This window comes from Carassius gibelio, chromosome A21, assembly GCF_023724105.1.
Source record: "Carassius gibelio isolate Cgi1373 ecotype wild population from Czech Republic chromosome A21, carGib1.2-hapl.c, whole genome shotgun sequence".
NCBI lineage: Eukaryota > Metazoa > Chordata > Actinopteri > Cypriniformes > Cyprinidae > Carassius > Carassius gibelio.
In genome coordinates this window covers 3,540,675-3,558,174 of record NC_068391.1, presented here as the reverse complement: position 1 = coordinate 3,558,174, position 17,500 = coordinate 3,540,675, and the positions used below count along the sequence as shown (strand labels likewise).

The 17,500-nt window shown below is 36.5% G+C and overlaps 1 protein-coding gene across 1 annotated transcript in view; it reads right to left on the bottom strand.

The window, feature by feature from the left end:
- Nucleotides 1-17,500, bottom strand: part of LOC127941289 (collagen alpha-1(XXVII) chain A) — a 56,259-nt gene that overhangs the window by 30,384 nt on the left and 8,375 nt on the right. Inside the window, exons 4-11 of the mRNA XM_052536209.1 lie at nucleotides 13,745-13,798; nucleotides 11,798-11,851; nucleotides 11,013-11,066; nucleotides 10,799-10,852; nucleotides 8,395-8,439; nucleotides 4,308-4,361; nucleotides 3,401-3,445; nucleotides 546-599 (exon numbers count right to left, since the gene is read on the bottom strand). Coding sequence (XP_052392169.1) covers nucleotides 546-599; nucleotides 3,401-3,445; nucleotides 4,308-4,361; nucleotides 8,395-8,439; nucleotides 10,799-10,852; nucleotides 11,013-11,066; nucleotides 11,798-11,851; nucleotides 13,745-13,798 — 414 coding nt within the window. The remainder of the gene's footprint in view (nucleotides 1-545; nucleotides 600-3,400; nucleotides 3,446-4,307; nucleotides 4,362-8,394; nucleotides 8,440-10,798; nucleotides 10,853-11,012; nucleotides 11,067-11,797; nucleotides 11,852-13,744; nucleotides 13,799-17,500) is intronic.

Below are 17,500 nucleotides of genomic sequence, written 5' to 3'. Positions count from 1 at the left end.
AGTCTAAGTTAGCTTAACGCATTACACATAGCAAGGTTTTTGTTTGTTTGTTTTTAATTATATAATAATTGAAAATAATAGAGCATGATCGATAGAGGCCTTTTTTTTGCTTTTGACACAGCAGAAGTCACGGTGCTATTAAAAGCTAAATATTTTCAAGGCATATTTGATCTAATCAAATTCAGTATGCAAATATCACATTGACATCATTGCTGTTATTTATATTTTGAAAGCTTAACATTCTATGTTTTCAAAACTTCTGATCTTTACGCAAGTTGATTAAATGGAGTCTGAATTATTTGCATATTTTTAGTAATTATTGATTGGTGTTTAGTATACTTTGAATAGGAAATCATATTTTATGGTTCATCGTGTCAATGATGTGACTGCATTAATAGGGTATTATCTGTGGGAATTTTAATGCAATCATGTTAAGTACTTTAGTGGAATTACACAACAGCCATTTGCCGGAACATTCACCAACTGATGAGTCTGTTATGATCACATGACTGCTGAGAAATGAGTCATAACATGAACAGACTCACTCTTTCACCATCAGCTCCAGGTAAACCAAAGAGTCCAGGGATTCCAATAAAACCCTATGAAGAAACAGAGAAACAGAGGGAAGCTAAATATTGATGCATGGAGCAGAAGAAAATAGGAAAGAAACTTTTTTAATAATTTAATAGTGATGTTCAGGATACTTGACATGATGTGGTTACTGGGGTGTTTTGAGTCGTTGTTAAGCTGTTCTGGGTTGTTGCTATATTGTTGCTAGGGTGTTCTAGATGGTTATTAAGGTGTTTAAGTAGTTGCTAGGACATTTAAGGTGTTCTAGATAGTTCCTGTACTGTTGCTAAGTCACTGAGTCATTGCTAGGCTGTTCTGAGTTGTTGCTATATAGTTGCTAAGGAGTTCTAGGTGATTTAAAGTGTTTTAGTATTTGCTAAGCGATTTCTTGGGCATTCTAAGTTGTTGCTAAAGAGTTCTGGGTAGCTGCTACATGGTAAATGGTTGCTTAGTTGTTCTAAGTGGTTGCTAGAGTGTTCTACGTGGTTGCTAAGGTGTTCTGGGTAGCTTCTACTGTGTATATAGTTGCTAAGGTGTTCCAAGTGGTTGCTAGGGTGTTCTATGTGGTTGCTAAGGTGTTCTGGGTAGCTTCTACTATGTATATAGCTGCTAAGGTGTTCTAAGTGGTTACTAGGGTGTTCTATGTGGTTGCTATGCTGTTCTGGGTAGGTTCTACTGTGTATATAGTTGCTAAGGTGTTCTAAGTGGTTGCTAGGGTGTTCTACATGGTTGCTAAGGTGTTGTGGGTAGCTTCTACTATGTATGTTGTTGCTAGGGTGTTCTACGTGGTTGCTAAGGTGTTCTGGGCAGCTTCTATTATGTATATAGTTGCTAAGGTGTTCTATCTGGTTACTAGGACGTTCTAGGTGGTTGCTAGGGTGTTCTACGTGGTTACTAGGGTGTTCTACATGGTTGCTAAGGTGTTCTAGGTGGTTGCTAGGGTTTTCTATGTGGTTTCTAAGGTGTTCTGGGTATCTTCTCCTATGTATATAGCTGCTAAGGTGTTCTAAGTGGTTGCTAGGCGCTAATGTGTTCTAAGTGGTTGCTAGGGTGTTCTACGTGGTTGCTAATGTGTTCTGGTTAGCTTCAACTATGTATATAGTTGCTAAGGTGTTCTAAGTGGTTGCTAGGGTGTTCTAGGTGGTTGCTAAGGTGTTCTGGTTAGCTTCTATGTATATAGTTGCTAAGGTGTTCTAAGTGGTTGCTAGGGTGTTCTAGGTGGTTGCTAAGGTGTTCTGGTTAGCTTCTATGTATATAGTTGCTAAGGTGTTCTAAGTGGTTGCTAGGGTGTTCTAGGTGGTTGCTAAGGTGTTCTGGGTAGCTTCTACTGTGTATATAGTTGCTAAGGTGTTCTAAGTGGTTGCTAGGGTGTTCTAGGTGGTTGCTAAGGTGTTCTAAGTGATTGATTATTATGCTATCCACATTCATTTCATAGATCTGTATTTTTCATACATCGACAGTTTAAGGAGAAACATCTGAGACATGTTCATATTTACATCTCCTGAATAAGAAAACGAATCATCTTTTAAGACTTTAATCTTATATAATCCCTGGCAATCCAATGGCAGACGTCCACCGTATGAACTGTTCACACGGACGGACAGAGTAATGGAGAGATCACTGATGGATGAACGGATGGATGTCTTCGTGTTGATGCAGGCCATGAAGTAAGTGTATATGCCCATGGACTGCATGGTGCTGGCCTCCACAATGTAGTCCAAGGGCACATACGCTCACTTCAGGGAACGAACGATGACAACATGCACAAGCAAAGGGTACAACAATAACACTCCCACACACATACAGTAAAAATTCCATGCAAGGTGCTTTTGCGTGCTGACATTAGTGTTGTCAAAATTTATTTCTTATGAAAATACCTAAAATGGATTGAAAAACACAGATAAACCATATATTGTCACAGTTTTTTGTTTCTTGTCTTCATGTGTGCTCAGTTAAAGCATTTCTATATTCTTTTTATTCAGTCCATATTAAAGATTTTGTTGATGCCTTTTGTGAGGCATATTTGGAGTTTCTGCACAAGGGTGCCCTCCAGTTAAACATACATTTCCAAACTGTATCTCAGTGGTAATGTTCATTTAGAACAGGAAAAAAGGACTAGGGTGAATCAATAAATTATGAATAGTTTATTGCAACTGTGTAAATAATCTTCTAATCCATAAAGAAGTGAATGTAATATGATTAAGAGTATTTTAAAATGTAATATAATCTAACTTTAAGTACTTTATATTTGGAATCTGATTATGTAATCCAGATTGCACGTAATCAGTTACACAGCACTGATTGGAAGACATGTGTACGTGTGAATATGTGGTGAATAAAAACAGCAGGTCCTCAGTCTGATTTTAAACAGGAAATTCCAGCTAATGGGGGCGGAGCCTAGCCTGATAAAGAGCCTTTAATACAGCTTGACTACAAACACCACAGCTAAAGCGGGTGTGTGAGCACGCTATATAAAGTGGCACATTGAGAATAAAACATAAATTGTTTCTGAGTACATTAAATAGACGACAGGGCAATATAAATGAAGGTGGCTGTACATGTGAACATATTAATGTGACCGTAGGAGTCTAAAAACACATTAATGCAAACTTATGGCTCGGGGGAGCTGTCAGCAGCAAATTTGTCACGCTTGAGTCTCTGTTGACTCAACTTGGCTTTAAAACTCTAAGTCTTAAGCGACTTTTTTAGCTTTGTAAAAGATCAATGCAAATAACCTGGTAACTATAGTCCCACTCAGACAGCTCAAATGTCACAATGACAGCTTTGTAAGTTGCAATCACACATCAAACGGGAAAAGACGTGTACACACCCGAGCCCCTTTTGGCCCAACAGGCCCTATTGGACCAGGTAAGCCCTGGAAGAGAAGAAAAAGAGAGAGAGGCTTCAAAAACAGGCTTAAGATTTAATTAACACTCATCATTAAACAGACAAAATGGAATCAAAATGAATAGCTTGTTTCTTTTAATAAATATCCAAACTTGTGTGCCCACAACAACAAGAACCACGATGAACTTATAATGGTCTTATCATAGACTTCATTTGTTAAACAGTTTTATATAGTTTTATGTTATATATTTTCTTCATGCAGAAAATAGAAATGGGTAAATGTTTGACAAATGAGCTTTTTCTTGATTTGGTTGGATCATAAAAAGGAAACATGGGTTTATTCGCAATGATTACTAAATAAATAATAACATTATATGAAATATTGATTCGACTTCTTTAATGGTTTTATCATGTGAGAAGAAAAGACAGTTAAGTGAAATTTTACCACAGAATGCATTTCCTGACCAATCAGACTTAAGTAATCCAAAGAAGCGTTTTATATGTTTCAGTACAAACAACTTCAATGAGCTCAAGATGTGTTAAAAACCAAAGGCTTGTGGTTCTGGATGCATATTTCAAAAGGATGGAGATTTATTCTGATTAAATCCAATACTCCATCAATGAAAACAACACAAGCATATCAAAACATGAGCAAATACATCCTTTCCTATTTCCTAATTGCATGCTGTGATTTTAAATCGCATGGGCCCACAGCTATACTGAACAAAACCCAATATCGATGCCAGGGCAACGTACTGCTAAATTAATTGCATATTTTCCACAAGCAGTCAATGAAAAACAAGGCAAAACACACACACACACACACACACACACACACACACACACATACATACACACCACACTCCACAGCAGAGGAAGATCTACTGCACCTGCCTGCCAGGATAGCCTTTGGCTCCAGCTTCTCCATCAGGACCTGGTTGGCCCTGTAAAACGAGACGAAGAGAAATGTTGGTTCTCCTAATTTATATTAAAGTACATGGATATATTTTAAAGACCACAAAAAAAAAGGTTTCTGAATATGTAAAATGCATCAATGTCACTATACTATATTTGGAGCAAAACACCAAACGATGGTTTCATTTTAAAGAAAACAGCACAATAAAGCAGAAAGTATATATAATATTAAAGGGATATTTAACCCAAAAAATAAAATTTGATTTATCTGCTTACCCCCAGGGCATCCAAGATGTAGGTGACTTTGTTTCTTCAGTAGAACACAAACCAAGATTTTTTAACTCAAACCGTCTGTTGCAGTCCGTCAGTCATATAATGTAAGAAAATGAAAATCACGGCTTTGAAAGTAAAAAAAACTATATTCAAAACCAGTGTTGTAGTCGAGACCAGCTCATTCGAGTCCGAGTCCAGATCGAGTCCAGAGAGGGTCGAGTCCGAGTCAAGACCGAGTTCAGAAAGGGTCGAGTCCGAGTCAAGACCGAGTTCAGAAAGGGTCGAGTCCGAGTCAAGACCGAGTTCAGAAAGGGTCAAGACCGAGACCAGAGAGATTGGTTAAGGTTATGGTCATTATGGTCCTGCTCCTGCCTATTGTTTACTTTTAAGATTTAAAGTGCAGCCAATCTGCGTTTAAGCGTTACCATTTCATCACTTTGTGTAACAGCAACGGATAATCTAATGCTAATTCCACTGGATGGTGCGTTTTAATGCAGGGTAAAATACACAATAGTCGAAGTTTTTTTGATTTTTACGGAGGGCATACACACAAGAGCCAACTGACTGTCCAGGAAATGTTCATGCAAAAGTGTGTATGTGCAAGGGGAAGAGAGCTGGATGAAATGCCATATAAGTTCAATGCCTTCTGTCAGACATTTTTTTGGGGGGAGATATTTAGTGTTGAGACAGTCAGTCTGTGTCTGTTTTCATTATAGAATTTAATTAAACGATATTTGGTTTTTTTCTGTGACCATTTTAACCTAAAATCCTGCCATCCGCCTGTAGTGATCCCGCTTTCCAGAAAGCCACATTGCTACATTATTTCTCTCAACTGTGTTATTTTTACAAAGTAGGATATCTGATAGAAGCGAGCGGGGCGGGCGGGTCAAGGTGTGGGAGAGAAACTGGCGGGAGCCGGACTAAAAAGTGGACTTCTGGGCTGCGGCCGAACTAAGCATTAGCTGATGCGTAAAATGTATGCATATACTACAAGAAATTATGAGTTCTTAATCTTACCTTTCTTTGTGCTTTCGCTCCACATGTCGATGAAAATTGGAAGTTGTTCCCTTTGCCTCGGTGATTGATGTACCACAGAATTTGCATATCCCAGAATGTTTCTTTTTTAGAGTCTTGCTGCATACAAACTCTTTGTGGTTCTTATATGCAAACTGAATTATGCTTGATGTAACAGACATTTTTTTTTTTTTTAATCCAGCTGCCTCTGCACTAACATTACGCTAACGTCTCACGCAGGCCCGGATTTATGGGTGGGCACTGGTGGCCCGCCCAATCAGATTAATAAAAACAAATCTTTTTTTTTTTTTTTTTTGTAATTTTAATAATAACGAATTAATAAATAATATAATATTAATAGTTTCCTGAGGACATTTAAGGCTGGCCACACGCTCTCAGTGCGCGCACTGACTTAGTGGCTTAATGCCACTGTTACACTGTGAAACACACATACTCCGTGTTTGCAGTGTGTGACTGATCCACGAATGTAGGCTACCACAAACACATACTCACTATTTGTATTTCAAATCCAGAAGTTATCAGACACTTTTATAAAAAAAAAAAAAAAAGGTTTGTCAGCATTGCGATTCTGTTCGTACATATACACTCTTTAATAGACGTTTTAACAATTTAAACAACGTATTATTCAGCGCTACTTATATAGATTTATATATGAAGTTGCTCAAACAAGTGGTAAAATATTTAACCATGTAGTACTTTTATTAAAATCGCAAACATTTTATGGCATGTCACAAATAAATAGTTTTTTCACATATACCATGAATGAGACGAGAGTTGTTCATTATGTCGCCTTGTTGAAGTAAAAAAAATTTCATTGCTTTACCCTGGTCCTAAAGTAAAAAAAGATGACTGTGTAAACGCATTTATGGTGAGATTATTACATTTTCATTTCAATCTGCGTGCATCACATCAGAAATACATCGGTGCGAAAACGATCTCTGCACTGCACCGCACATGGAACGGATCGCCGGACCGCGTCCGCGCGCTGTGTGAAAGCTCTGTAATACGGAGCCCGGGAATCAGGTGTATTTGATTAAAAAACCAGAGGCCCCTCCGTATATTCACCAGGCCCACCTATTAATGACGTTCTGTATCCGCCACTGGTCTCACGTCACAAGAAAATCAAAAGTCATTCGATGTGTCAATCATACATCAGTTTAAAGAAACATTAACATACAGTTATAATAATCATGAAATATTTTTAATGGGACTCGAGTGGACTCGGGCATGAGTCCGATTCCTAATATGTTCGAGTCCGAGTCAATACCGAGTCCAAATGCACACGAGTCCATGACAAGACCGAGACCATTAAAATACGGTCTCGAGACCGAGTCCAAGACCGAGTCCGAGTCTCGAGTACTCAACACTGTTCAAAACACAAACAAAACCAAATTAAACACTGCGGCTTGTGACGATACATTGATGTGATACCATTGACACTCTTTCTACAATCTCAATTAGGAGTGTCAATGGTCCATTTGAGAGATAGGTGGCGGTAATGCACTTCTAAGTCTGTGATCCGCTGTAAAGCAAGAAGAAGAAGAAGACGCGTCATGCACCTGCTGTTGAGAACATGGTGAATTGGAGGTAAAAAACAACATAAATACTGTTCAGTTTCTTGCACAGACCAATTGTTTTTTGATGTCTTTACACTTCACTGTATCTTCACAAGCCAGGTTTAATTTGGTTTTGGTTGTGTATGTTTTTTTGACTCTCAAAGTCGTGATTCCCAATCACTTCCATTATAAGACAGACAGACTGCAAAAGTTTGAGTTAAAAATCTTGGTTTGTGTTCTACTGAAGAAACAAAGTCACCTACATCTTGGATGCCTGGGGGTAAGTAGATAAACAACACATTTTCATTTTTGGGTGAACTATCCTTATGAATGTGTCTAATACTTTTTGAACAACTTAATATTTGTGTTTGTGTGTGATATTTGATTTCCAAAGGAAGCATAAAACATGTAAAATCTGTTTGTACCCAGAGGAAAGAAGAAAATGAACTCAAACATTTCTCATCAAATTCATCAAGAGCTGCTAATCATATTCATGGTATAGCTCTTGCTCAACTCATTTTGACTATTTTTACTTCTCCCAAAGAATTCTATGGAAGAATATTTGATGCTCAGAAATTAAATTACTAAGAACTCAAGAACTCACTTTTAAAAGTAAAGTTTGTCATTGTTGATTTCTTTCCTATACAACCAAAAGAAAAAAATGAAAAAATCTAAAAGACCTTAAAACAGAATTAGACATTGGTAAAACTGTTAAATCTACTATAATATAAAAAAGCAGTAAAAGGTGAGATCTGCCAACAAGAGCTATATTTATTCAACCAATGGCAAAGGTTTGGGGGCGGGGCTATTTGTTTGTCTGACCAAGTGCTTTCTGTAAATGTTTTCAAATAAATCATTATTTCATTTAATTCTGTTTAGTCATGCTAGGCTTAGAGATTACACGCTTCACATTTCAGGCTCTTGAGTTATGAAAGAACACACTCTGATCTATAAAACTTTCCTGTGGGTATGAGCGTCTATCTTTCCCCTCTCTAAACTTTTGACTTGAGAGGACGGATCACCTTAAAAAACAGAGCTTTAAAAGGACTTTTTCTTGTCATGTATGTTATATTACTTTCATATTTTAAGAGGTAAAACTCTCCAGGGTTTTGACTGATGAGAATATCCTCACACTTTGAGTGTTTGTTTATGTGCTTGTTTTTTCGTGTAACAGGGTTTGTATGTCTGCATTACTCACAGGTTCCCCAGGAAGGCCTGGTGATCCTGGATGGCCTTTTTGTCCCTGTTCACAAAGAGGACACATGACGGTTTAGTAAACACTTAGTGATTTACACGCACATACACACAAACTGAAACAACATCGGACAGAAGTCTACAAACCACTTTCTAAAAGAGAATACGCAAAGACACGCCCACAAATACGCATCTCCTGCGGTGAGTGTGCATTTGACAGATCCATCATTAACCCAATCCATCTGTAGTCAATAAGCTAAAGCAGGGCAATATTTTCCACACACATCTTTATGTTGAACAAAATGCGCATCTGCACATGTGCATTTGCAACATATGTGAGCGAATGTGTGTGTGTGTCTTACAGACATAAATGTTTTCCTGCTGGAGTCAAGCTCCTACGGCTCAACATTGTGCTGACTTCAGCAAGACATCGACACAGAATGGAAAATATGCATCAAAGGTGGAGCAGAGCAAGAGACGGATTTGAGGGAGCACTATAGTACAGTGTGAGACCTCACGAGTGCGCCAGTAGACAGACATGAAGAAATGGATAAGCTATGAGAATATTTTCCATGTTGCATGTCAACCACACTTCTGAATGGAGTGTTTTACAGCAGTGAGAACATGAACTGATCTGGAGCTGCTTACTAGACAGACAGTTAGAAAAATATGACAAACAGACCGAAAGTAGTGTGAAGTACCATCATTCTCAAGAGAAATGTACACAAGAACATACACCTACAATACACACACACACACACTCTTCTCTGCCAAACCAGTGAAATCCATTCTGTCACACTCTGCGTCTGAGAGATGTCTGGTTCTTCCATTACATTTGTTTGTGGGAAACCCAGCTCTGATTCCTGCCTCTACCTCCACATTCCAGCAAACAGCCACACACATGTACCACTGATCTTTGTTGTATGTTTGCAAGTATTTAAACAGTTACAGTATATATACAGTGCACTGATAACAAACTAAAATCTTTAGTTAGAATTTGAAAAAGAATCCTTTTATGTCAGAATAACTTTAAAAAAAAACATAAAATATCTTGTAAACTTGCTGAGCAGTTGTGTTGTTTATGCACTGTCTATCTGTCCAGCTCTAGAACATTTTTTATGTTTACAGTAGAATCTGTGTTAAAGGTTGCACTGGATCAGCTGCTTAATTTGTCTGGCCCCTCTGCAGAATCACAGGCTGGTTTCGTTTATTATTGGATTCCATCACACTCGCACTCATCCCTTCATTCACTCGTTCATGACACGCTGCTGTCTGTTTTTCCAGAGGTTCTTCTCTACATTCTGATGCCTCTTTTTCTAACCACAGACACGTAACACAAAGCACATGGACCACCACGCGTCCTGCCAGGTTTTCACATGCACACACACTGAACCATATGTACTGACATGCCACTAACAACTCATTTCAATAATCAGTTCATGTCAATTAATTCAATAATTGGATAAAGAAAGAATAATAAAATACAATTACATTTTAATATTTAAAAAAGCATGCTATTTCACACCCCAGATCTTATATACAGTATATCTGCGTGCGTGCATGCGTGTGTGCGTGTGTGTGTGTGCAGCATCATAATTTGTTATTATACATAAGTAAACAAGAAAGTCCTGAAATGTATAAATATTACTGGAAATGCATGCAATATGCAAATGTATGAAAATTATCTGCTGAATAGAACTCTTTTGTTTTACAGACAAATTATTGTTTGATGCTGATGGCCTGTTCATTTGTCATCTTACCTACTGTATATCCATTTATCTGGTTAGTTGCATTTCAATATTTGCATTGGGTCTAAACTGGCTATATGCATGAAGTGCATAAAGAGTTGATGACAATGTTCACTGACAACTACGTTTATAATTGACTTTGGTTGTTTTAATTAGTTTTTGCTGCTCTAGACATAACATATGCATGTTCACAAACAAAATGTTTAAATGTTGGATTTTCCAGAGATCCCTCTGCTAGATCACACAAACACACACACACACAAAGCTGAAAGTATTATTGCTTACACTAAAGCACCTGGCAGAGGGTATTAACTTACTATAATCATGCACAGCTGAGAAGTGCCACACTAATGGTCATCACAAAGAAAGTTTCTCATGGTGAACGACTGTACGACCCTCAACAGCCTTGTTTGACGTATGAGTGCGTGGAGTATAAAGGAGTGATAGACGACTCATTGGGGATTCCCTCTGATGTTTACATTGGGTTTCCACAGCAACAGGAGACACAGTGAGGCAGAAGGAGTGGGAGCCTTCCGAGTGTTTGTGTGGGTCAACGGCAAACATCTGCGCTCATGTCACCCAGCAAGTGTACAGCAACATTAGTGTTGGGAAAAAATGAAACAATGGAGAGAATGATTCAAGCATTTCAGAATATCTTACCTTCCGGCCTTCCGGTCCGACTAAACCAACAGGACCAGACAGACCAACGTCTCCCTACAAACACAAACGGTAAACATGAGGCACAGGATCCCATAGAGAGCAGATGTTGCAGCTGCATCTTTTCACATGTTTGCATGTTCTGAACCATAACTATGTTTTGGCCGTTGCTCACACTGGAGTACGTGAATTGAAACAAGTGTATGTGTTTTCTCACTTTTTCTCCTTTTGGTGCCTTTCCAGGAGACAGTCCAGGGTCTCCTTTCTTCCCCTGAGAGAAAGAACGACAAAACAAGAGACAGAGTTTAAATCGTCTGAAGAAAATGTGAAACTTTTTTTTACCGTTTCATCATACAAAGCCCAGTCGTTTAAAGATGCTAATCAGATCAAAGAAAGAATGTTATTAATCCGTTTAACGCTTTATATTGCACAGTAATTACGAATATGTGTGTGCATGGTCATGTGTGTGTCGCTGACAGAAAGAGAGAGAGAGAACACATGTGATGTTTGACTCCAGGCCGTTGCATCTTAAACAGGTTTGTCTTCAAAGGCCACTTGAAATAATTAAACACAGAAAGCAGAGGGCGTCCAATCACACAAACACACTCCCCGCTGGGCTTCCCGGCTGTTTACCACCTTTAGCATTTAAAGGAATAAAAAAGGCAGACCAATCACACACCAGGACATCACACGCACACCTAACATGGATGCATGTTTAGCGGTTTTGGTTAATAACCCGTGTGTAATACTACAGCTATACTTCACCAGCCAAACGCTCATTTCCACATCATGGGAAAGACTTTCCACTACCCGCTGAGCTCCGATAAATCAAAGGGTTTGTGTGTGTGTACATGTGTGTGCCTGTGTTTCCAAAACCTTGTCTGCAGGGTTTTGTGGACAGCCCAATAGTACCGGCAGGCGGTGAGATGATGAATATAACAGAGGGCCAAACACAGGAAGAAGAGCAGAACAGTACACAAGTGTGGGTGAGTTGGTTTTTACCTTCAACCCTGGTGGACCGGGTCGACCTGGCTTGCCATGTGGTCCTGGGGGTCCCTACAGGAAACGACATACAAACAATACACACATTAGGAATGAACGATTAAGAAAAACTGAATGCATTTAATGGTTCACCTACTGACTGCAGAAACCGCTTATTCACCCCTTGTGGCCATGCTGAGAATGCAACTTCATTATGAACTGTTTTCTATGATGCATGGAATTAATCTCGTCTCGTTTGCTGCTTTTGCGTTCATATGCTTGCATACTTGAGTATGCTTCGGGCTTTATGTGTTTACAGTGAATGGATCTGAAACAAAAGAAATCGATTCTTAGCTCCATTTGACTTTGACCTTTCATGCGACCCTGACCGTGTTCTTTTTTAAACGACTTCCCACCTGAGGTCAGAGGTCACAGTGAGGGTCAAGGTCAGTGGGTGTTATTGGAAACAGTCCATAAATAAGCCCAACAGATCGAGTGATACCATGCATGAAAAAACTAAAACCAAAGCAATGCATGTGTGTAAAAACAATAGTGTGTGTGTGTATTTGTATCATGGCTGTGTTATATTGAATATATTGATTACATCGAATATGTTGTTGCTAATACAAAGTTTGGAGTCAGTAAGATAATTATTTTTTTTTACTTTTATTAAACAATGAAGGATTAAACTAATAAAAAATGACATTTTATATTTCAATTCAATTTTGAACTTTCTATTTATCAAAGAATCATGGGAAAAACTGCATCATGTTTCCACAAAAATATGCGGCAAGCACAACTGTTTTCCAAATAGATAATAATCAGAAATGTTTCTTGAGCAGCAAATCAGTATATAATAATGATTTCTGAAGATCATGTGACACTGAAGACTGGAGGAATGATGCTGAAAATACAGCTTTGCATCACAGGAATAAATTACATTTTAACATATATTTAAACAGAAAACGTTTATTGTAATAATACTTCACAATATTACTGTTTTTACTGGTTAATTATCAAATAAATGCAGCCTTGGTGACATAAAGAGGATTCTTTAGCCAGTTACTAGGAAAAAGCTAAGATTGAGGAGAGTGCAAAGAAAGCGCAAAGTGTGTAGGCTACCTTTCCTGAAAGTCATCTTTGTTCTGACAAACACACACACACACACACACACACACACACAAATAACATACACATTTAACATGAAAAGGGTGCCGGCTGAACAAAGCCTAGCAGTCAGACTTTATAACACATGCTCTGAAATACTTAACACACACACACAGCAGTGTGACCTCACGGCGGACCTTTGACGCATGCACACTACATGATGACTGCAGTTGCCGTCCTGTCAACAAAGGTCAAAGTTCAAACAAAGTCTCGAGGCTCTATGGCTCTCTGTTTGATTGTGCTAGAAGATTCCTCACAAGGAAAAGACCACCAAAAAATGATCTAAAATACTTAAAACAGCAGCAGAATTTTTTTTTCACTTAGTACCTGCTCACCTTAGAGGATGCAAAACATTTAGTTGTGTAATTTAGTTTTTTAACTTAAAACATGACTTCAGAAATCAGTTATGTGATCACTTTTCAAAATTGTTACATGGAATATAATGTACATTTTTTTGTATTTGATTTATTAAATTATTTATTGATTGTATTATAAAGCTGTATTTTATTTATAATTTTTTTTGATATTACAAAATCCTGCCCAGGGCTGTAATATTTTTGACATTAACATAAATTATTTATTATTAATTGCAAAATATTTAATGAAAGAGCAAAATAATCTGTGTCGAAGTGAAAGAGACAGACACACTAGAAAGAACCAATAAAGCACAAATACACTGAAGTGAACAGTGCGTGAGAGATTTTATAAGGCACTGCATTTTACACACTTCCTGTTTATATCTGAGGTTAAAGGTCAATTGCTCTATTAGTCTAACACACACACACACACACACACACTCACCCGAGGTCCCCTCGTCCCTGGCTGCCCTGGTTTCCCTGGAGGTCCCGGGATTCCCTACGAAACACAAGAGTGCTCTTATGAATCAAACACACACTCACTGTACAAGTGAGCACTTATAGTGCTGCAAGACTCTGTTTAAAAACTAAACACAGCTAAGAAGAAACCGGAAGTCAATCGAGGGAATTTCCTTTTTCTGATAATGAGCTTTAGACTTGCAGAAGACCTGTAGATCCTGTCTCCCACTGTGTGTGTGTGTGTGTGTGTGTGTGTGTGTGTGTGTGTGTGGTATATATATATATACATATTAATTATTTTATTATTATAAATGATAAGTAATATTTTATTTATGTACTTTATTAAATATTAACCAAACATTTTACAAATATTTTTATTTTTAAGTAATATTTACTGATTAATATAATCTGTTTATAAAATATTCACAGAATGTTTCATAAATATTTAAATTTACATTTTCATACTACATGTTAATAATAACTACATGAAATAAATATTTATAAAATTAAGATGCATTAATATTAAATATTTTGAAAAATATGTGCAAAATATTTTATTTAGAAAATGATTAATATTTAATTTACTTATATAAACATTTCTAAAATAAATCTAATATTTTATAAATTAATATTAATAATAATACATATTTCTGATTAAAATAAATTACTTATAAAACAAATAAAACGTACATAAAATATATTAGCAAAACATTTCTTCAATAGTATTATTAAATAAATTATTAAATTATAGTATTTCATCAGAATATATTTGCAAAATACTTGTTTCTGAAATAATGTGCACCACATAAAAAAAGTAAAACAAGTTGTGAATGGGTTCTCATGCAAAAAATTTCATTAGTCACTATTTTAGTAATAAAAATTAAACATTTCAATCTACTTGGGAAAAACATAGATTGGTACAAAAAAAAAAAAAAAAAAAAAAAAAATTTTAAGCCATTTCAGAGCATAATAATACTTTACTCAAATGGCCGAAAATAGTGGTTTTTCAGCTCTATGACTGAAGCTTCTCTGTCCTCTACCCCCAGCGCAGGATGAAAGCCTTCATTGAGCACGAGCGGCTCTCAGAGAAGATGAGTGTGTGAGTGAGCGGCTGTGTGTTTATGTTAAGAATCTCAGAGCTCTAGAACTATGGCTCTGTTGATGGAGGGGGGGGTGGGGCTTTCTCACCCACATACATGTACACACAGCCCCCCATAAACCACTGACCACCCCGCAAAGAGTCCTGAATGAACATCCAGATACCCATCATGCAATAGTGCTTTCAAACAGTGCTCAGAACAGCATCCTACCATACTACCCTATTTAATTTTTCTGCAGTATTTTGTGCACTGTTTGACCAAATGGCGTCTACATTTGCTACTGCATCCACCAAAACAATGCTGCTTCCATTTACAGTGTGCTGAAAGAATCCAAAATAATACAAGAAGCATTGTTCATCAGTTTTTGATGAACTGACTAATTTTAAGATACTTTTGGATTAAAAATGCAAATTAAAAACATTTTATAAACTGAAATAAAGTGGAAATAAAATAAAATATTAATACTTATTTAAAAACTTAGGATTTTTTTGATGAAAAATGCAAAGTAACTCATAAACGTAACACATCAGGGTAACTATTGTAAACGAAAACTATTAAAATATTTTTAGTAACTGAAATAAACTGGAAATAAAACAACAAAATTATGACAAAATAAATGAAAATAAGAAATGTTGCCTTGGCGACTAACTGAAATAAGTGTAAGTTAAAGCACAAAAATTACTAACTGCTAATAAACAAAAGCTAAAATGAAAATAAAATAAAAATAATAATAATGAAACCAAAATAGTGGTATTTAAAAAACTATAATAATTTGGATCACTAAAATTACTAGCTGGAAATTAAAACTAAAATAAAAATAAATGAAATCTAAACAGTAAGTTAACATTAAAACAAATATAATAAAAATAACAAAATCACATGAAAAAAGTACTATATATATATATATATAGTACTTTTTTCATAAATATAAATTCAAATGAAACAAAAAATATTAATATTAAACAGAAACTAAAGTTAAACGTATATGAAACTTAAATAGTAATATAAAAAACTAATAAAAATGAAAAAGCACAATACACAAAGAAAATTGAAAATGAAAGCAAAAAATTCATATTAATAAAAACTAATATATAAATAATACTAAAATAACATTGTAGCAGTGGTGATAACGATAGCATACTACTATCTGACCCTGTTTCATGATCATTAAAAAAATTAGTATGCAGTAAAAGCACATAGTGCACAGTATTTAGTAAGCAGCAGCATTTCATTGTGAATGTGATGCGAGCAGTGTTTTTTGGGGTTATTGTGTATTTAAGTAAGGCTAAAGATACTGGATACAGCTCATTATCTTCAGGTAAACTGTGTACTCCAGCTCGGGGCAGTAAATAAGTGCAGACTTGGAGTGTGTGTGTGTGTGTGCACGTGTAATTGAGAGAATCGCCGGGTGTGCTCCTGGTTTTTTAGTGAAGTACCTGCTGAACATGTCTTTATGGTGAAGGATGGGGGCTTTTGGGTAATTATCCCGTGGTAATGACAGAGAACATTCTCTTGGGTGCTACACACACACACACATACCTGTGAGTCCCACCAAATTACACAAAGGTAACCACAGTGATGTGCAGACATAAACAGGGTCATTGTTCATCATGTGGGCTGTTTTGTCTAGAGAGTCTGAGTATGTGGACGGTCTGACCATGATGTCATCACTTACTTTGAACATCCTTGCTTACTAAACTGTTTTTTAGAGATTTGCTAGAAATCACTGCTTTTGCCCGTGTTTCTGCATCTGAAGCACCTTAAAGATGTCGCAGTCCTACTGTTGAAACATGGCTGGCTCACATTTAACACTGGTTTTGCAATAACTCACTTATCCTTATTTGTTTTTGGGTCACAGGTCAGGTGGATGCTTTTGAAATTTGGTCTCTTAAACAAGGTGGTTCCAGAGTTTCCGATTCTGTTTGAAATCCCATGCCTAGTTTTCCATGGATGGATTAGGATTCTCTGCTTGTAACGTTTGGGGTGAGTGTTTGGGTGATTGATAAAATGTTCACGACCCAGCTTTAAAAGCAATGGCTTTCAAACTCAAAGTTATGCAAGAAACACTAACATGAGAGAAGGAAGAATTCACATGCACAAATGTTTATAGAAACTTCACGGCAATCACAACACATACAATAGAAGCTGATCTGTTTACATCATTTAAGGAGCTTTCGATTCACTTGGAAACTGTTGAACTGTGTTTTTGTAACCAGTCTAAACCAATATAAGTCCACCAAAAAGATATCTTTCTATTTCTACCACCATTAAAATAATTTTCAAGGTGAAGGCTGGACAGTCAAACATGATTGTTGTGCTTTAAAACATTAACAAAATAATTTATAATGAAATGTAAGATTAGTTTTTTTTAAAGACATTTATAAAGTATCACAATATTTCCATTTCAAATACAGATTTTTCTTTATATTAACCAAAGAATCTTGTATCATGGTTTCCACAAAAATATAAAGCAGCATGACTGTTTTCAACATTAATAATAATAATAAATGTTTCTTAAGCAGCAAATCAGCATATTAGAATGATTTCTGAAGATCATGTGACACTGAAAACTGGAGGAATGATGCAATAATGCAATTAATTAAATTTGAAAATATATATATAAAAAAGTTATTTGAATTACA